General features: G+C 36.2%; 1 protein-coding gene across 4 annotated transcripts in view; it reads right to left on the bottom strand.

The window, feature by feature from the left end:
• qki2 (QKI, KH domain containing, RNA binding 2) overlaps positions 1-15891 on the bottom strand; it is a 43035-nt gene extending 27144 nt beyond the window's left edge. For 2 of the 4 annotated variants that reach the window (XM_059532650.1, XM_059532652.1), the window contains exons 1-2: positions 15167-15890; positions 5727-5869 (exon numbers count right to left, since the gene is read on the bottom strand). In XM_059532650.1, the coding sequence (XP_059388633.1) occupies positions 5727-5869; positions 15167-15308 (285 nt within the window). In that variant the 5' untranslated portion in view covers positions 15309-15890. Of the gene's footprint in view, positions 1-5726; positions 5870-15166 lie in introns of all 4 variants that reach the window. The other 2 variants (XR_009426375.1, XM_059532651.1) reach the window with 2 other exon arrangements.
• Positions 15892-18464: the final 2573 nt, after the last annotated feature.

Below are 18464 nucleotides of genomic sequence, written 5' to 3'. Positions count from 1 at the left end.
AATCAGGTGAGTCAGCCTTTTCGAGCTCCTTTTATAGGGTTGGGCCACACCCGTTTCGGCGGGAAGTGGCATGAAGGGTGCGAAGCGCCCTTATTGGTCTGATGTTGCATCAGCCTGCGCTCGATAGGCTGTGCAGTTGCCGCAGAGCAGCCAATGAGCGAGCGAGCCATCTCGCCTATGGCTGTGTGCTGCTGCAAATGCGCTTTACAAAAATTCAAAATTAAGGATAATTTTTTGCTTCAGTATTTCGTGAAAAGAGACTTTTCTCGTAGTGTCTTAGCTAAGACGCAGTACAAGAGAACTCTCGTAAGAGAACAACTGCATTTCACATCTGGTATGAGCATCCCAGTGCTAAAAATCTGACACGGATCTGAAATCATTTGGGTTGCACTTTCGATGTGACAGAACATTGTGTTTTATTCATTTTATATGTGCATAGTTCTGACATTTTTAAATCACTGTTCAACTTAGTTAAGAGATGCGGAGGCAGCCACAATCACATCCTCAAGGTTAAAAGCACAGACCATCATCCCCTCAGCTAACTGTTCTCCCATTTGGAAGCTTTGGCATAGCTTGATGTTATCTGCAGCATGGTAACATAATTGTATAATTCAATCAAAGGGACTTTGAAAACCATGGCAGAATGTTTGGAATGTCTAATCCCTGTTTATTGAAAGGGGAACATCTAGAGACCAAATTCGGTTTTGGAATGTACCATTTGCCACGGGGAAGCCTTAACCATGCTCCACCCTGTTCCTGTTCTGATACAAGCTACACATGCTACAAATTTAACCTAACAAAGGGGTCAAAGAGTCATATAAAACACAAATACCTACCATATTTAACAGCCATTGTAACTTATGGTGCAGTGCTTGATTGCTTTTGGTCCATTGCAAATTCATGTTCCAATTAACATGATTTTGGCTTTAAAAGTCAACAAAACAACCATTTACTGGAAAATATTTTCCAAACCCAAGTTAATTTTAAATTCCTTTCAATTTAGACATGACCAAAAGTGGAGATGTCTGAATGGTTAATTTGTTTACTCTGTAATAGAACCATAAATTTCCACTAATTTCTACTCTCAATCAAACCCTTAAAACATTATAAATGATATTTTGTAGCATCTGAGTATGGAAACCACCAGTCAAGCAAACTGAATGATCTGTTGAGCTGGGACTCGACCTGTGGTGTGATTTATTGTGCTGTCCCTTTAAAAGTCGCAAGCCCGGGACATTGTGCTTTTTGGCGTTTGGGGGCCTGTGGCTGCGCCACTCTTTCAGCATTTAACCTTATCTGTCACAATGGGTTGAGTGATAAGCCAGGCAGCTGAATCTCTCTCAATGTCACAATGCATTCTCTTCCTTTTAAAGCTCATGCCTTCTCAGGCCGATCACAGCTGCTGGGGGTTGTTGGCCCTCTGTGCTGTATATTTAGAGATGAGCTCATCAGACTACTGTGTACTGTGGATGGCACTGTCTGTATGTCTTTCAGTGTTACTGTAGTTTATACTGTTTGTAGGCAAAGCTTGTGCAATTGCTAAACTTCATTGTCAAGTCTAGATGTTTCTGGCTACCTTCCTGTCATTCTGATTGGTAAGCTGTGTAACATTGAGATTACTGCTGCTCTATGTAACTGCACAAACAACTGAAGGGACTGATAGTACATCATTTCCAAATATAATTTCCACTGATTACCAGGTGATGCTGATTAAGGCTGCAAATATGTAATTTTCTGTGAATCACAAAAATTGTATCTGATTTGAAGCAAATCAGACAGTATTTCTCATTTCACAAAATAATGGAATGTTTCTTGAAGGGAGAACACCAAAAATAAACAAAAAATTAAGGGTCAGAAAAAGGCAGAACTACTTTTGTTTTTAGTCACTAATTTTATAAGTTGACCTCAGGTAAAAACACTACAGTTTTTTAGTATTTAAGTCTATTGTGCTCACCAGGGTTGCCTTTGTTTGATCAAAATCACAATAACAATTGTAGTATTACCACATATTTTTTTAAATGCACTTTATTCCTGTGGTGGCAAAATTGAATTTTGTTCAGCATCATTACTCTAATCCTCTAGTCTTATTATTAACAATGTTGAAAACAGTTATGCTGCTTAATATTTTTTTTTCAGGATTCTTGGATGAATAGAATGTTTAAGAACAATTAATTTGTAAAAAATCTTTTGTAACATCATGATTTTCCTGTCACCTTTGAACAATTCAATGCATCCTTGCTAAATTAAAGCATCACTTTCTTAAATAAATAAAAACTTACCATAAAGGATAATTCACCCAAGATGTATATTACAGATAAACACAAATTAAGATTTTTTTTCAAATTTGTGTACATCTGAGACGACGTAAGGGTGAGAAAATGATGAGAGAATTTCTATTCTTCTCTTTGGGTGGACTATTCTTTTTAAAAATGCTAACAAAATGACAAACGCAGTCTTTTTTCTTTTGCTTTTTAACAAGTTTAAGAACTTCATCTAAAGTGTGTGGCTCTTGATGAACAACAATGAAGTACCGGAAAAACCTCATTACCAGTCGACAGCTAGAGTGAAAAGAGTGGGAAGAGGATGACAGACTGAGGCGGCGGCCTCAGAATCACTCTGAACAGTCTTTACATAGAGACAGTGAGAGCATGCAGAATGGAAAACTAATCATCATAGTCCACCCCTCCAATCTCCTCGTCAAAGTCCACATTTGTTTTCACATAGACTTTGAAAGCAGGGATAATGCTCTACATCATTCTCTCCAAAAGGCGATAGAGGACATAAAGGTCAGTGACCTGCATGTCTCTCACCCACACTTGGCACGGATGGTGGGATGGTGGTAACCCTGACAGGTTCCTGCAGGATTATCGGAAATCTGCTTCTTTTACAGGGGAGCAAACTCACTCTTAAAACAAGCTTGATGATTGATGGCTGCAAATAAGATAAGGATTTGTTGTGCCCTCAACTGATCTATCGAAATGACCATCACAAAGTGTAACCAGGAAACACAAGGTGGAGGCAATCTAACAGTATCTTACATTATAATTTCGGTATCTTCCAATCTTTCATTACTTTTTAAATGCAAACATCAGGTATTCTGAGATCTGCACACTAGATCTGGACAACTGAATTTGAATGTAATTGATTAAAGGTAACTCTAGCTGTTTGACAAAGTAATGTCAAAATAACAGTCAGTAGGTATAAGTTACTGATAGTCTTGAAAGCATCAATAAAAATGGTAGAAAATGAGAAATCTGTATTACATTGCAATATATGCCACTATTTCATAGTAAAAGCATTTTTGTAGTTTGGTATTATTAGTCATGTAGAAAACTAATCAAATCTACCATTTTTTGGAAGTGTAGCCAGTGAAAATATTGGCAGGGCAATTAAAGATCTGAATAGGGCAGAAAAATCCTTATTGTTGAGAATATTGCTCATGAAAAAGACCTACTGGTGCTGGCAGTGCGCAGTTACAAATGACTTTGTTGCTTTATGAAGTTTGTGACCTCAATAAGTCACTCAACAATGGGAAATTCTGAGCAGGTTGTCAAAATGTATAACATTTTAATACACTAGACAGCAGATACCAGTTCAGAAGTTCCTGTGTGTTGTCATCTATCAGGTTAATCTATTCAAAAGCTTTTCTTCCTTCAAAATGCGTTTACTTGATGCATGAACAGCATCAGAATGAGATGTATTGCATTCTAGAGCTTCCAATTTCTTCTACATACTTTTAAAACAAGTTAATTTCATACATTTGTGCAAGTGCTGTAGGTTGGGATTCGTCCTGATTTAGAAGACAATGCACAGAGGCTAATTATAACTAAACGAGAGATAATAGAGAAGCCCGTTACGCACCTCTCATTCAAACTCGATTAACCCTGACCCTACTATCACTCTTATCAGCTCTTTAAGACAGGAGAAATGTGAGAGTTGTCAGCCAGAAACACTTCTCCATCTACTTACTGTCTCCTTAAACACAGCCTCAATATTAAAGACTGTCAAAATAAACAGGACACAGAAAACGTACGTCCCAACACTTTGCTCAGTTGACATACAAACGTTTCAGGTTGGGCTCCTCTCGTAATGCACTCTCAGGCCTGATGACTGTTTCTGCATTAATTACGTTTTTTGAGAATAGTATGAAAGCTGCCCTTGTATACAGGATTCAACAGTCACAATGCATTCGAATAAGATGCACAATCTGGCTGAGAGTCAAACAATGCATAGACTCGCAGTATTAAGCAATATTTACCATGCTAATTATTGTCTTTTGATCATTGCTGTCCTGGCAGAGACGAGTTAATTGGATCAGTCTGCTGCAGGATTATCACGCTCCCCTGAGTCTACATCTAAGGTAAGACTATCAAAGTGTAAAACAACCAAATATTAGTCATAAGTCATACAGCAGGTAAAATTGCAGTTTCTGAACCCCCTTTCAAACTGCGTTTCCGGCAAATACACGGGTAAATTGTTCCGGCAATTGTTCCCGGGTCGCTAGATTTTGCACTTTCACACTGCCAGTGATTACCCGGAATATGTGCGTGCGTTAACACACAACCCGTAAAGATCCGTAACGACACGTGACATCAGGGCGTGACGTGTAATGTACGAGTCGAAAAACGTTATACTTTCACTGAAGCTGGCCAACAATCTTGGCGTCAGTGCGGAAAGTGAGGAACTAACTGATCTCTGCTTCATTACAGTGTGCACAAATTTTTTTTTTCACGAACGTTGATCTTCCTTCAAAACAGCCGGTAAAAGAGTCGCGCGATAACATGCATCACCACTATGACACGGCATTAGATCTGGTTTTTGTTCACACAGCGCTCATCCCTGATTGAACCCGGCAATGTTCAATGCCGGAATCAATCCCGAGACGTGTTTGCTTTCACACAGAAGGCGACCCGGCAATGTTCTGGCAATTTTCATGGTCCGACATGCAGTGTGAAAGGGGCTTGATAGGGTTGGGCCGATAGACGGCACTGTTATTACGATTGTTGTCGTGTGGCACCGCACTGCATCAGCTAAAGACTGCTACACTGGACGCGACAAAGCGTCAGTTGAAAATCATTTGACGTTTCTGTCAGCACGTCATAAATAGAATGCGGCAGCAGTTTACTGTCAGAGATTTGTGGTGTTACGCCGCATCCAATGAGTTCTATTGACTTATCTATATAATGAATCTCTATTATAGATCAGTGGTTTTATAGTATTTTGTCGTGCCACTCACATCCGGTGGAGACACGGTGTTAGGAATCATTAGTTGTTTTCCCTTATAAGGATTCACGCTTTGGGCACACCCCCTGATGTCATCATCCATCGTGATGTTTCACTGTAGACATCGTCTGATGCCAAATTTGTAGACATCGCCCAACCTTAGTTTCTGACTGTACATTATTATTCCAGTAATACCATGAATGCAATGATTATTTTAAGATACTAATCTGCTGTAAAACAGCTTTCTTGACCTCAATGTTGTGTGCATTCATGACTAAACTTGTTCTCCTTATCAATAAATCAACCTGCTTTACCCACAGAAGCAAGCCTGCACTGATGGAGATTCACCTGTGAACTACTGCTCAACAGTCTATGAGTTGAAGAAAAACATGGGAAGCATTTGAGACACATTTGGGAACACTTAAATTAAATCTATACAGTAGTCTTAGTAAGTGACAACAAAGGATTAAACTATTTTGGAAAAGCGCTGAAGTAATACTTACATCTGGATATTCTTTGACAGGCACGTATAGTTTCTCTTGGAGTTGTGCAATGGGCCCCACAGCATCCGGGAGCTCGGAAGTCCTTTTATCTGTGCTGCCGTTCAGAGTGTCATTGTACATGTCCTTCCGTACCCGTCCAATTTCTGTCGAACAGACATGTTAAAAACTCAATTATATAAAGGAACTCTGAATTAAAACCTGGATAGAGATTATAAATAAAGCCATATTTAAAAATGAAAATGTTGCCACCATTTACTCACGCTTATGTCATTCCAAACCTTTATATGTTAATTTCATTCGTGGATCATAGAAGAAAATATTTAGAAAAATGTAATACAATGTACAATAGAAGTTAATATGTACCAAAGTTTTTTGGTTACAAAATATGCTCGCGGGCTTGGAAAGGCATGAGGTTGAGTAAATGACAGAATTGTATGTTTGGGTGAACTATCCATTTAAGGTTTAAAATCTGAGAGAGGAAACTTCAACCAAGATCCTGAAAAATGTTTCACTTTCTTTGAAAAACGGTATTATCTACACAAACAATGCAGTTTTCCACATAGCTTGATCCATAAAAGTCGTTCCCTTTATCTTTAAAAACAAAGAATAGGCATACTTTCTGTTATAAATGACTTGCAGAAGTTTTGAAGAGTTCATGCAGCTACTTAATTCAAAAACAACTCCTAAAGGGCATGAGAGCCCAGCCAGCCATGGAGGAACTAGCGCACCATGATGTGCATTCACAAAGAGTGAATCAGACACCAGCCTTTTGAATGCTTGTCGGTCCAAACAGAGGAATTCCAAAGAGACCAGCTTAAAAGACTGAAGAAATAATTATTATTTAACAAAAGCTCTTTGGAGGATATTGGGAAGAAGCAGCACTATATTAGAATGGATTTACACTGATGTACAATATGGTTCAAAATGACAACATCAAAGCACGGCCCAGGCCTGCAGATTAAAATGACCTAAATATAACCCTGAGCGGAGTCAGTCGTAGCCTGCTGGGCTCCCATAGGATCCTCCCAGTGCAAAGCCGAGAACCTCAACAAGATCTCATAAGCAATAACTGTAACAGTACTCAACAGGCTCTGGTCCTCTGAATTCCACTGACAACACCACTCAGTCCTGAAGATCGAACAGAATTGTTTTTAATGTCTCTCATATGTCTGACATTAGTGAATGCAAGCATGTAACGTAAGAACATTTACACTCAATTACATGCAATACATGCTCTTACCATGTGTTCGATTCCTATAGCATATTCTGGTTTACGATGTTTTAAATAAATCCTAACTGGTTACACCAGGACGGGTTTCGTCTGCCCATATGCTATCATTTAGAACAGAGCTGATAAAATAAACCCTCGGAGTAAAATCAGCAATACGAGGTCCCACAAAGAAGCACAAATCCAAACATCAGCTCAAACTGCTCAAAGCCGATTAATTTACACATTCTGGCACTTACACATGAAATATAATTGGTCACTTTATATTATGTGTTGAAAGGAGATTAAACAGTGAGTCAGAAGTTTATACTGGGTTTTGTGTGACTCTACGGCTTAACATTCCAACAGTCTCAAAACTTTGGACTAAGCATGACTTATCCCATGAGTAACAAGGGCTGGGCGATATATATAATATTCACAATGATTCTGCTGCCAATATTAAACAAGCAATATTGTGAATATCACAAATTTAATGGTTTTTATTCATCTATTAAAGCTAAAAGGATAGCTCTTCCAAAAATAGAAATTGTGCCAACATTTACTCACCCTCATAAGACTTCTGTTGATCTTTTTTAATATACAGTACATTACCAACGCCATGGCTGCTTGATGAACAAGAACAAATCACACTTGTTCTCATGAGGGTGAATAAGTAATAACAGAATTTTCATTTTGGGGTGAATCATTCAGAAGCATAAATTCAGACGCAAAAATGACTTTATATAAATGGAGAATCTGATTCACTTCTGGAAATTAATTCAATGATTGAAATATAAAAGCAATAAACATAGAAAGATTCAACTGTTTAAAAGCATTACGCACAATTGTTCAAAGAAGTATCTGAATGCGATTTTCAATAATGGTATTTTAAAAATATTTTTGCATAATGTTATACTGGTGCAAATTAAAATGAATACTGACATTAAAATCAATCTTCCTTGTGTCCATTTAGTAAAATTCAATTTGAAAACACCTAATATTTTGGATCTGCTCACAGAACATATACATAAATAGACTGAAATTTTTTAAATAAACAATAAAATAAACACTACAGTCTGTTTAAACCATCCCCTGAAGAACAGCTGAGATGACATAAGACATATAATTTTCCACCCCCAGTTTAGCTGTCATTAGCACAGCCTTCAAGTGCACTAAAAACAAACATAACAGGCGACTGGTCAACACTGGAAAACCATTACATAGATATACAGTGAGATAGTCGTTCCAACTGCTGCTGTAGACCATCATTTACATGTGTGTGTGACAGAGAGAAAGAGAGAGAGAGCGAGCAAGCACAAGACGACTCTGATTACAGTTTGTGTTTGTTTACTGTCAACTGAATGGAGCTAACCAATACTACAGTATGATACAGTTGGTCTGGTATGACAGCAAGCGAGAAATGGCTACATCACCAAGACATAAATATCACCTCCATAATGCTAGCTGCGCTCCTGCATTTTAAACACAGTGCTACAGATAACATATTCGGTTGCTGTCATTTACTAATGACACACTGGCATGTGTCCGGCTTAAATTACTTCTTCTGACACCTTTAGTATTTTTCACAGTTTTAGCATCAGCCATGGGAAGTTTGTGCCTGTATCAACTTCAAACGGGCAAATTTGGATGCAGTTTTTAGACTTTTTGAAACAGTTTAAAAGAAAGAACTGGAAATCAGAGATATGTGCTGGCAGAAAAACAAGCGTGATTTAATGCGAGATGTCAGACACATTCCTTGGTCGTTTAGCGAACAAAAGTGTTGTTGCCTGCGAGAGCTGGCGGTCTCCAGACCATGCTGGACACTGCATAAAGACAAAGTGGTTACTCAACCAAACACTGCTTCACAGTATGTGCCATTACATAAGGCTTGAAAAGATGAGTGCACATACACAGACACACAAATTCAAATAAAAGACAGAATTTGAAATAATTCTAAAAACTATACATTATGAACAAAACATTTATGAAAGATTGTTATCAACCAAGTAATTCCCATTTCTAAATGAAAGAATGTGACCAGTTTCTACAAAATAAATAAATAATAAATAAACAGCAATTTTCAACATTGTTAAGAACAACAAATGTTTCTGGAGCAACAAAGCAGCATATTAGAATGATTTCTGAAGTATCACATAACCCAGAAGATTGGAGTAAGTTTTCACAGAAATCAAATAAATTACATTTTAATTATATTAATGCATATGTTAATTAGTATATTAATACATATATCCATAATATATATTTACTCATGCCTATATCTACTTCATCATACAAATATATAGTTCTCTTTTTGCTGCAGTTATAAGTTGCCACTGATGAGTCTTAAATGCAAATTAATTATTCATATTTTACGTACCATTTCACAGTAAAGTGTACGTCATGCAACGGAGAGTATTAAGACTTTGGAACAGAACCGATCTCCCATACAGAGACAGTGAAGTTGGCCATCTGTGGCAGTGTGGGAGAGATGAGAGACGCTGAGATGAACAGAGGAAACGTGATAAAGGTAAAAAAATAAATAAATAAAAAGATAGAAAAGGTTGCAAGAGGGATGAAAGAGTAGACAGCAAACAGTGAACCATCTGGATACAGGTCTACTGCCAGGAAACTGTCCGACTTCTCCTTCGTTTCCACACACAGAGAGCAGACACCACAGTTACTGCAATTGTCAGGCTGTTAGTGACAGTGTAAAAATAAATGTGTACAACAATATTTCCCTTCGCTCTGACAATATATCTTCAAACTGAATGCCTTCTTCAGACCAAATAACTGTGGTGAAAGCAAATCCATTTCAACTACAACAGTTTTTTAACCAATAACTTATGACATCCCCATTTTAAGCATAAAAATGTCATTATTTAATAATCCTATAATGTTTCAAGCCCATAAGCTGTTATTTGGTCTGGAATATATAAGAGTTAAAGAGAGCTCTTCACATATACAATACTTAATTGAATTCATTAACTTCTACTAAGCAAGGCTGCATTTATTTAAACAAAACAAAAATATAATAATCATTTGGTCTTTCCTGTCACTTTTCATCAATTGAATGCATCCTTGCAGAGTAAAACTTCATTACTGACCCCAAATGATTGAGCCATAGCATATTTCTCAAAAACCATCAAAAATGATATTATAAAAGTAGTCTATATAATTCATTTACTATATTCCAGTTATTTTAAACCATATGATAACATGACAAACCGACTCAAATGTAAATAATTTGCCTTCTGTCATAACTATAAAACAAACATGGTGCCAAGTTTGATGTCAATAATATTTGGATATGTGATGTGCCGCAAAAGCCAATAATGTTTGATTATCTCATCGATATCCAAAAGGCATTATATTTTACATAAAAGCTACAGTGGATGGCAGGTTTATTAGATAATAAAGACTAAACATTTGATCTGTTCATCAATATGACTAGAAAAGCAGGATTTGGAACAACATTGATTGAGCAAAATGACAGATTTTTCCTTTAAGGTCATCCTGATTCTCCTGGCAATCAGAAAATTAGAATGTGCAGCATGTGCAGCAACGTACTGGTGATTGGATGATTGCTGATTGCATTTAGGCTGAAAGAGATTGTCTGTTGGGTGTCGAGAAGACTACTGCGGGCAAACTGGCAGTTAAGGGTGAGATAAAGATTGAGTATTTACAGATGCAAGCAAAGCTGTCTGGGAAGAGCAGGAGACTGATGAGATCACTGACACGCTCGATAATCAACATTTATCTTATCAAAGAAACAGCTAAAGGGAGACAAAGAAAAATTAGACACACAGGGACAACTGAAAAGCACCTTCACAAACACAGAAGACATGAGGACTGACACAGAGGCACGAGATGTGACCTGAAAATAACATCATAACTGCCACTTCATAGCTCCAGGCACATCTGTCTGCCACTGCCGAACAAAGCAGTTTTATTCAGAAAGGCCACTGTGAAAAAAGGGAGTTATCTAAACATTATTAAAACAAACTCTTATTGTTTGAGATTCAAAGCCAGATGTGTTGTATCCCTTTGTGGACCAGTATTTATTTAGCTTTACTCTGGGAATGAAATCAGTTGAGGCCAATTATGACTGTTATTCCACAAAAAAAAAAAAAAAAAAAAAGGGTTTTGTAATCAAAATGTAAAAACTTTTGCCTCTAAAATGACACTTCCCTTTTCGGTGGATATCACAAAGGATTGTTAATTTTAAACCAACTGTCTATGAGACCACTTTATAGAAACCAATACATTCCAGATGGATGAAATTATGTCCTGTCCTACATAATTTCTCAGTAAATATCCTTTTTTACTGTGTTTTTATTTTATTTTTTATAATTTTTACTGATGTCATGGCGTAGATCTAAATGTGTAAAATTCTGTAATGACAAAATATAAATGGATGATATATGTTTTTGTTAATGTTTTTGAAAGAAGTCTCTTATGCCCACCCATGCTGCAATAATTTGATCAGAAATACATACAAGTCAGCAACATTGTGAAATCTTACAATATAAAATAACTGCTTAATATTTGAATATTATTTAAATATAATTAAATTAAAAATTACTCCTGTGATGTAAAATCTGAATATTAAGCATTACGTGTCACATGATCCTTCAGAAATCATTCTAATAAGCTGATGTGCTGCTCAAGAACATTTATTATCAATGTTGAAAACCATTCTTATGATACATTTCTTCAGGATACTTTGTTGAATAGAAAGTAAAAATAAAAAGGCATTTATTTGACAGATTTTTTGTCTTTACTCTCACTTTAAATGGAAGCATAAATGTAAAATATGAATTTAATAATAAAACATTTTCTAATTCCATAAAAAGGTTTCTGATGCTAAATATCATAATAAATAGTATGACGCCCCGATGTAGCTTTTCATGGGGTTAAACAGTGAGGACAGCCCATTTCATTGACCTGTTCCCTATGGAGAAGTGTTTCAGAAGAATTATTTTAGTGCATATTAGTGTTGCAACATCTGTCCTGACTCAACTTTGCAGAAATTGGAGGGAAACTGTCTAGCTGGTGGTGTCCTCGACCCGTGCCCTTTCTGGATCTCGCTCTGTCTGCGTCACGGGATCTAACTAAGGAGGTAATAGCTTAATGCATTGAAAATCAAAGAGCATTGATGTCACATGTATTCTGAGATGAAGGGGTCATATAACTACACTCACTCAGACTCACTCATACTTTCAGGACAACATGTATATAAATCATTATGTTAAATAACAGAGAAATGGACACAATTATATGTGTAAAGTGATTAAATGTTTCCTAGAGCACACATTCATACCTGATACTCTCTCACACACACACACAAACACTTATCTTCATCAGTGGAACATTAAGCACCTCTAACAGTCATGAAGTGGTGACAGATTCATGAAGAACCATGTGATCATTGTATGTGCCCTTGTCACGGTCATATGATGCATATAGGTCAGAGTGGTGTCCCTTCATTGCTCATGTGGCAGTCTATGTTTGGAAGGGGTTACCAGAACCTTGCTTTACTCTTTAACCAATAATAATGTGATTGTGAGGACAATCAAAGGTCAAGACACCACTGAGAATTCTAACTTTCCTTACACATTTGCCTGGAGCAACTTTCACCCATTTAGGAAATACATGACACTGTGGAGGCATTTAGAAAACTACAGAATTACTGATTTAAGTGGCAGACTTCAATAAAAGCGTAAAGAAAGATAACCCCTAAAAATAACAATGTTTAAGGCAAATTCCATAAGATAAAAACTTTAAGCCAAGTGGTAGGTTAAAACACAAAAGTAAATATTTTTCTTTAATTTAGGTGAACCCTGTAATTTATTTAATGTATTTAATTTAAATGTTTATTTGACGTTTACTGATAGAAAATACAATAAAATATTTTCAATTATAGGAACCACAAAGTAAATTTTATACATATTTAGTTTCAATATTTGTTTAATGTTTATTGATAAAAAAATAGAACCAAAGAAACAATTTTCTTAAATTTATTTGAAGCATTCAAGTTTATTTTATAAATGTTGTCTATTTAATTTCAATCAGGGGGTTTAAACTTCATTTAGAACAATTAGAGGAAAAATGTAATAAAAAAAACTTATGAAATGATGATGAGGGGGAAAAAAACATACAATATTTGACTTTCTGGGGTTGATGATATGCTGAAGGTTAATCACCTTCTTTGACGGACCACTTTTTCGGCCTTATTTTGTACCCTATTATTGAAAGTGCCTCAAACAATAACATTTGTGCAATGCGGTTAACAATCCCAATATTATTTATCCTAGGCAATAATAAAAGGCAACAGAACAGTTCAGTAAAAAGAACAGAAAAGCACATTTTGCAACAACTTCACTGCTAGGTTCCCCTGGGGCTCTGTAGTCCCGTTTTATATCTAACTCAAATAAGGAAAAGCCAGTGTTTTCAAAGAGAGGTTCAACATTGCTTCTGGATCCTCTCCCAGATATTTTTCTTCCATGATGGCTTAATTACTCAAATAATTCAATAAGCAGCATACCAGCAGAATATTTGTTCCTTAGAGGGAACACAAAAGAAGTGTGTAGAAAAGAGCAGCACTCGGAAAGCACATGCTGGAGATTTACAAAACCTGGAAACAATAATACAGCACAATATCAAATATTATGTGTAATGGCTTGTATTCATTTAAAACACTACATATACAATACACACTAAGAGCAAGTGCTATAAACTACATATAAAAAAAACCCCTATATAAACAACTGGAACTGTAAGCATGCTGACCTGTAAGTAAAAAGAAAAAAAAAATCTGAAAGAACATTTGAAACTGCAGACACAAATGAGTTCTCTGGCATCATAAAACACACTGGGTGTGAAAAGAAAAAGTACCCTACAAGTGCTCAAGCAAAATACCAAGCTTATTATATAGTAACCTCTTTACAATAACCTGACAGAACTGGGATCCTCATACGAGGAAAATATATGATACAATAAAGCTATACAAAAGGCAGTGGGTGATTTGGAACCCCCTGTAATAATGAGAGGATATCTAGATCAAAGAAATTCTACCTGTTTTTCGACTAATCAACATTTTAGGAGCTCCATCTAGTTTTCAATGTGCTTGAATAAAGAGAACAGGCAAGGCTAAATTAGCTCTAAACATAGGAGCTGAAAAACCCAGGTTTAGTGAGGTTATTTATGACACACATTTCAATATGCCACAAGCTATTAGTGAGTTATGATGAATCTAGATTCAGTGTACTAAACAACCAGACAGACTGAATTCTCTCTAAAAATGGATTGTAAAATAGTGTGGATATATAAATCTAACAGATCACCCTTCTCTCCATACAAGTATTGCAGTGGTAGCCTTTATATTATTACATGGGGTTATCAGCAATAAATTGCGAATGAAATAAGCCACGGCTATGGGGCTGTATGATTAGAATGTGAAGGAGAAAGAGAGAAGTGATTCTGTTATCAGGTCCTCAGCGTTCTCAGAGGAAAACTGCTGGTTACATGCGTTATGCAGCATTTAAATGTGTTAAAAGTGCATCAATAGTCCTAGCAAACATGTTTTTTTATCATGAACAAATCATTCCCATTTACTGACTCGTATATTTATTTTGACAGCTTTCCTGGCTTATTAGCCTATATATTGAGTAAACCACAGGCCAACAGAATTTGAGCACAGTTGTAAAAAAGTATTTCATGGGTTGGACTAACTGAAAGAACACAACCTCTTAATTGAATGAGTGAGGTAATCTCAGTCACAAGAAACAGAGGAAGAGCATGAATAAATTATGAATATGTAGAAATGACTTTTTGTCTCTATAGTGTATTAATGTTATTTCCAGCTTAAATGTTGTTGTTGTTTTTTTGTCTTATATAGTAAAAAACAGATGACGTTTAAACACAAAAGTCTGTAGTCTAGATTAATAAACGCACAGTTTAAAAAAGGATCATAAGATTTGTTTCAGTCCTCAAAGACTCGATGTTAACAACGAATCAGTGAGTGAAAGATTCAAAGACTCGCTCACTCAAACTCACTAAATGACTCCCACTTGTCGCCACCAACTGGCATAATAATGTAGCAATTTTGTAATGCTGTTCACTGGGATGAAAAAAAAAATCTAAATATATTTACAAACTCCAAGAAACAAAAAAAATAAATAAATAAATAATAATAATAATGAATACACCAACATATTTAGTGTGTAGAACTCACCTTCATCTAACAGGCGCTCGAGATGGTTGAAGATACCACAGAAGTTTGGCAGGCTGCTCATCATTTTCTTGTCGTTCATGAGCTGCATCAGATAATCAGGAGTCGGCTTAGGCTTCTCCTTCGTTTCCATTTCCCCAACCATGTTTAATACCCTTCAAAAAGGCGTTAAAATTCGGAAAAACACGACAACCCCCTAAAAAAAGGGGGAAAAGGCAAACGGAGGGGTTTGATATGTTTTCCCTGTTTTATTCCAAAGTCCTGCCCCGATGTAGCTACTTTTCAAACGCAATGTTGAAACTTTGCATCACCCCCAATCATCGGTTTTTACAAAAACAACAACTAACTTAATGACTCAGTTAACGAAAGGAATCTACGTGAAAGTGCTTATTTGTTTGTAGAGTGTTTGCCGTCAAATAACTCCAAAAACTGCCGCATGCCCGCTGAGATTTGTGCGTCTGTCCTCTTCTACAGAAAACGTTTTATCGGCACCAAACGTTTCTCCACAGAACTTTCCACAGACCGTCGACGTCGTTCAGAGCACTTGAATAACGGTTTTAAAGCAGGGCAGTGTTCACTTGTAGGCTCTGTCCCTCGCGCAGTGTTAACTCCTTTAGTTGCGCCTGATGTTTCTGTGTTCAGAGCAGTTCTCTCCCAAAGCTGTCTGTCACATGATCACGATAAACCCAACACTGCTCAACATTGCCATCGCACGGAGTCTCCAATAGGAGGAGAAATTAGCCTTTCTCCCTCTCTCTCCCTCTCACACACAAACTTGTACACATATACTTCTTGTGAGGAGGAGCTCCCATAGATGTGTTGTTCAAAGTCAATGATTTGTAGGCCTACAGATTCTAAATAAATGATAATATGCAATCATTCGATTCAAAACGTTATAGTTTTCTACTGAAATTTGAAATTTGTGTGACAACTAGCCGCTATCTAACCCTAAACTTTACTATATTTACATTTTCAGACTTTCAGCTATTGTAAAACAAATGTGCACACCAGATAATTCTGAAGCAATGATATGAAGAAAAAAAGAAAGTGGGTATTTGTTTGCATTCCAATGCATTACTAAATATTTAAACATGGACTGTCTTACAGATAAGAATATCTTAGAGGAAGCATGGTAGATAGCTTGGTCTTATTATCAAGTTTGACTAGGCCAATGTCTGTATTTCACTGTGTTATAAGTGTGCATTTTACATGTTCAAATCCAGCTTTTAAGCAGGTTTTATTTCTGAAAGTGGTGCAAATGCATTGGCAGGAGTGAATCTTAGCCAAGTTTTGAGAAACAGGAGAGAGGGGAATGAAAGGGCTTAAAGGAACAGGAAAAGTTTTCAGAAATTCTTGCGGCCCTCCTTATTCCTCTGTGAAGTGAGCAGCATTCTTATGCAGATAGACACAGACTCTATTGCTCTCACAACAACTAAAGGCCAGAGAGAGGCCCTCCTGTAGGGAATGGCTTGTTGATAAAATGCTGACCTAGGATCAGATTTGTGCCATGTAATGTTTTAAGCAACCAAGGTAAGTGCAAAGGGAAAACCGATCCAAAAACAGGAGAAAAAGACTTTTTGAAGTTCTCTGCATTCATACTGGGTTCTGTCTCCAAGTGTTCCTACTGCCTTTGGAATTGTACTCTGAGTGGACTTGCAGGGACAGCATGGGTTAGCAATCTAATCCTTGCACACAATGCAAAACATATTTTCTTGATCAGCACATTGTTTTCGTTAAATATTAAAAAAAAATCAGTAAAGATGAATTTACTTGAGACAAAATATATATAAAATATATAATAAATATTATATAGTTATATATTTTACACATTTTGTTTTATAATTTTTTATAATTTTACGCATTAAGCTTAGAAAATTCTCTATATATATCAAAATACATTTATATAATAGTATTTTCTGTCTTGTTTTAAGAATAAAATCTAACAAAATTGATTGATTATGCTTACAACTGGAATATACATGTGTATTAAATTGTTATTTATAACAAATAAAGTCATTAATTTAAAACAAGCCAGAAAACGCCATTATATAAAAAATGTATTTATTTATTTATTTATTGGCACAGAGAGGATGTTTTTTCATGTTAAAAGAAAAAAAAAAAATTTAATGGACTAGATTTTTTATGGATAACATGGGTTGGTGCTAAAACATTTACTTTTATTTTTACAAAACTCTAGGAACAACTTCTACATGATAAAGATATCTATATATAACTGATATTTCAGTGGCCAGGCGATTCCTCCAGGATGCTGTGTGGTCCTTTTTCCCCTTATTTTTCACTATAGGGAATCAGATTGGTGCTAATTTGTCAGGCCGTGGAGATGAAAGTGAGGATGGTATTAGTCTGGGCATCAAGGGATTGGAATGCAGGCTATTTAGCATGGGAGTCAGACAATCCCCAGGGCCTCCCATCACCACAGCACAACCGCTAAATAAATAGAGAAGTAATTAACAGACTAGTGAGAGAACAGACCATTTCATTACTGCACCTTCTTCTGATAGCGAGAATGAAAACAGTTTGCTATAGACAAAGCCATTGAGATGTATTGACAAAAGAATATGTGAAAATCTCAGAGGAAAAACACACAATAGTCATTTGATTAACAACTCATTAAGATGATTATTATAGGCTTTGAGCAAAACAAAGAATAAGCATTTCATTTTCTTTGTGGAAAGTTGAAAAAACAAGACAGATGTATTATTCTAATGTGCACATCACACATGCTTTCTTTTAGCCCATATCCTTTGTGAACAGAGGGCCTGTTTTCTTCTAAGAAATCATTGGAAATCATCACTAAATGTAACCAAAATGTGGAATTTCATCACTAAACACAAGTACAAAACAATAAATTTTTTCACTCTCATCTGCCATTGGTTGTACAAACAGACAGCATCCATTGAGTTTAATAATATAACTGCAAACTTTACCTTTAAATGTATCATGAAACAGAAGTTGACAATCATTTATTCCCTTTTATGATGCATGTATAACTGAGGGAAATGGCTTCTGGAGCTAAAATAAAATAGGGAAAATTTGCTGAAAAATTACTGACCATCAGGTCATCCCAGATGTAGAAGAGTCTGTTTCTTTATCAGAACAGGTTTGATAAACAGAGTTACATTTCCTGCTCACCAGTGAGTGAATGGGTGCCGTCAGAACAAGAGTCTGATCAGACAGCTGATACAAACATCACAATATTCCACAACTCAACTCCAGTCTATCAGTTGACATATTTTGAAGTGAAAAATGTGCATGTAATAAAGAAATTCATCATTTGAGG

Source organism: Carassius carassius, chromosome 40 (assembly GCF_963082965.1).
Source record: "Carassius carassius chromosome 40, fCarCar2.1, whole genome shotgun sequence".
NCBI lineage: Eukaryota > Metazoa > Chordata > Actinopteri > Cypriniformes > Cyprinidae > Carassius > Carassius carassius.
Note: the sequence above shows the minus strand (reverse complement) of the source record. Positions and strands in the feature narration are given on the sequence as shown.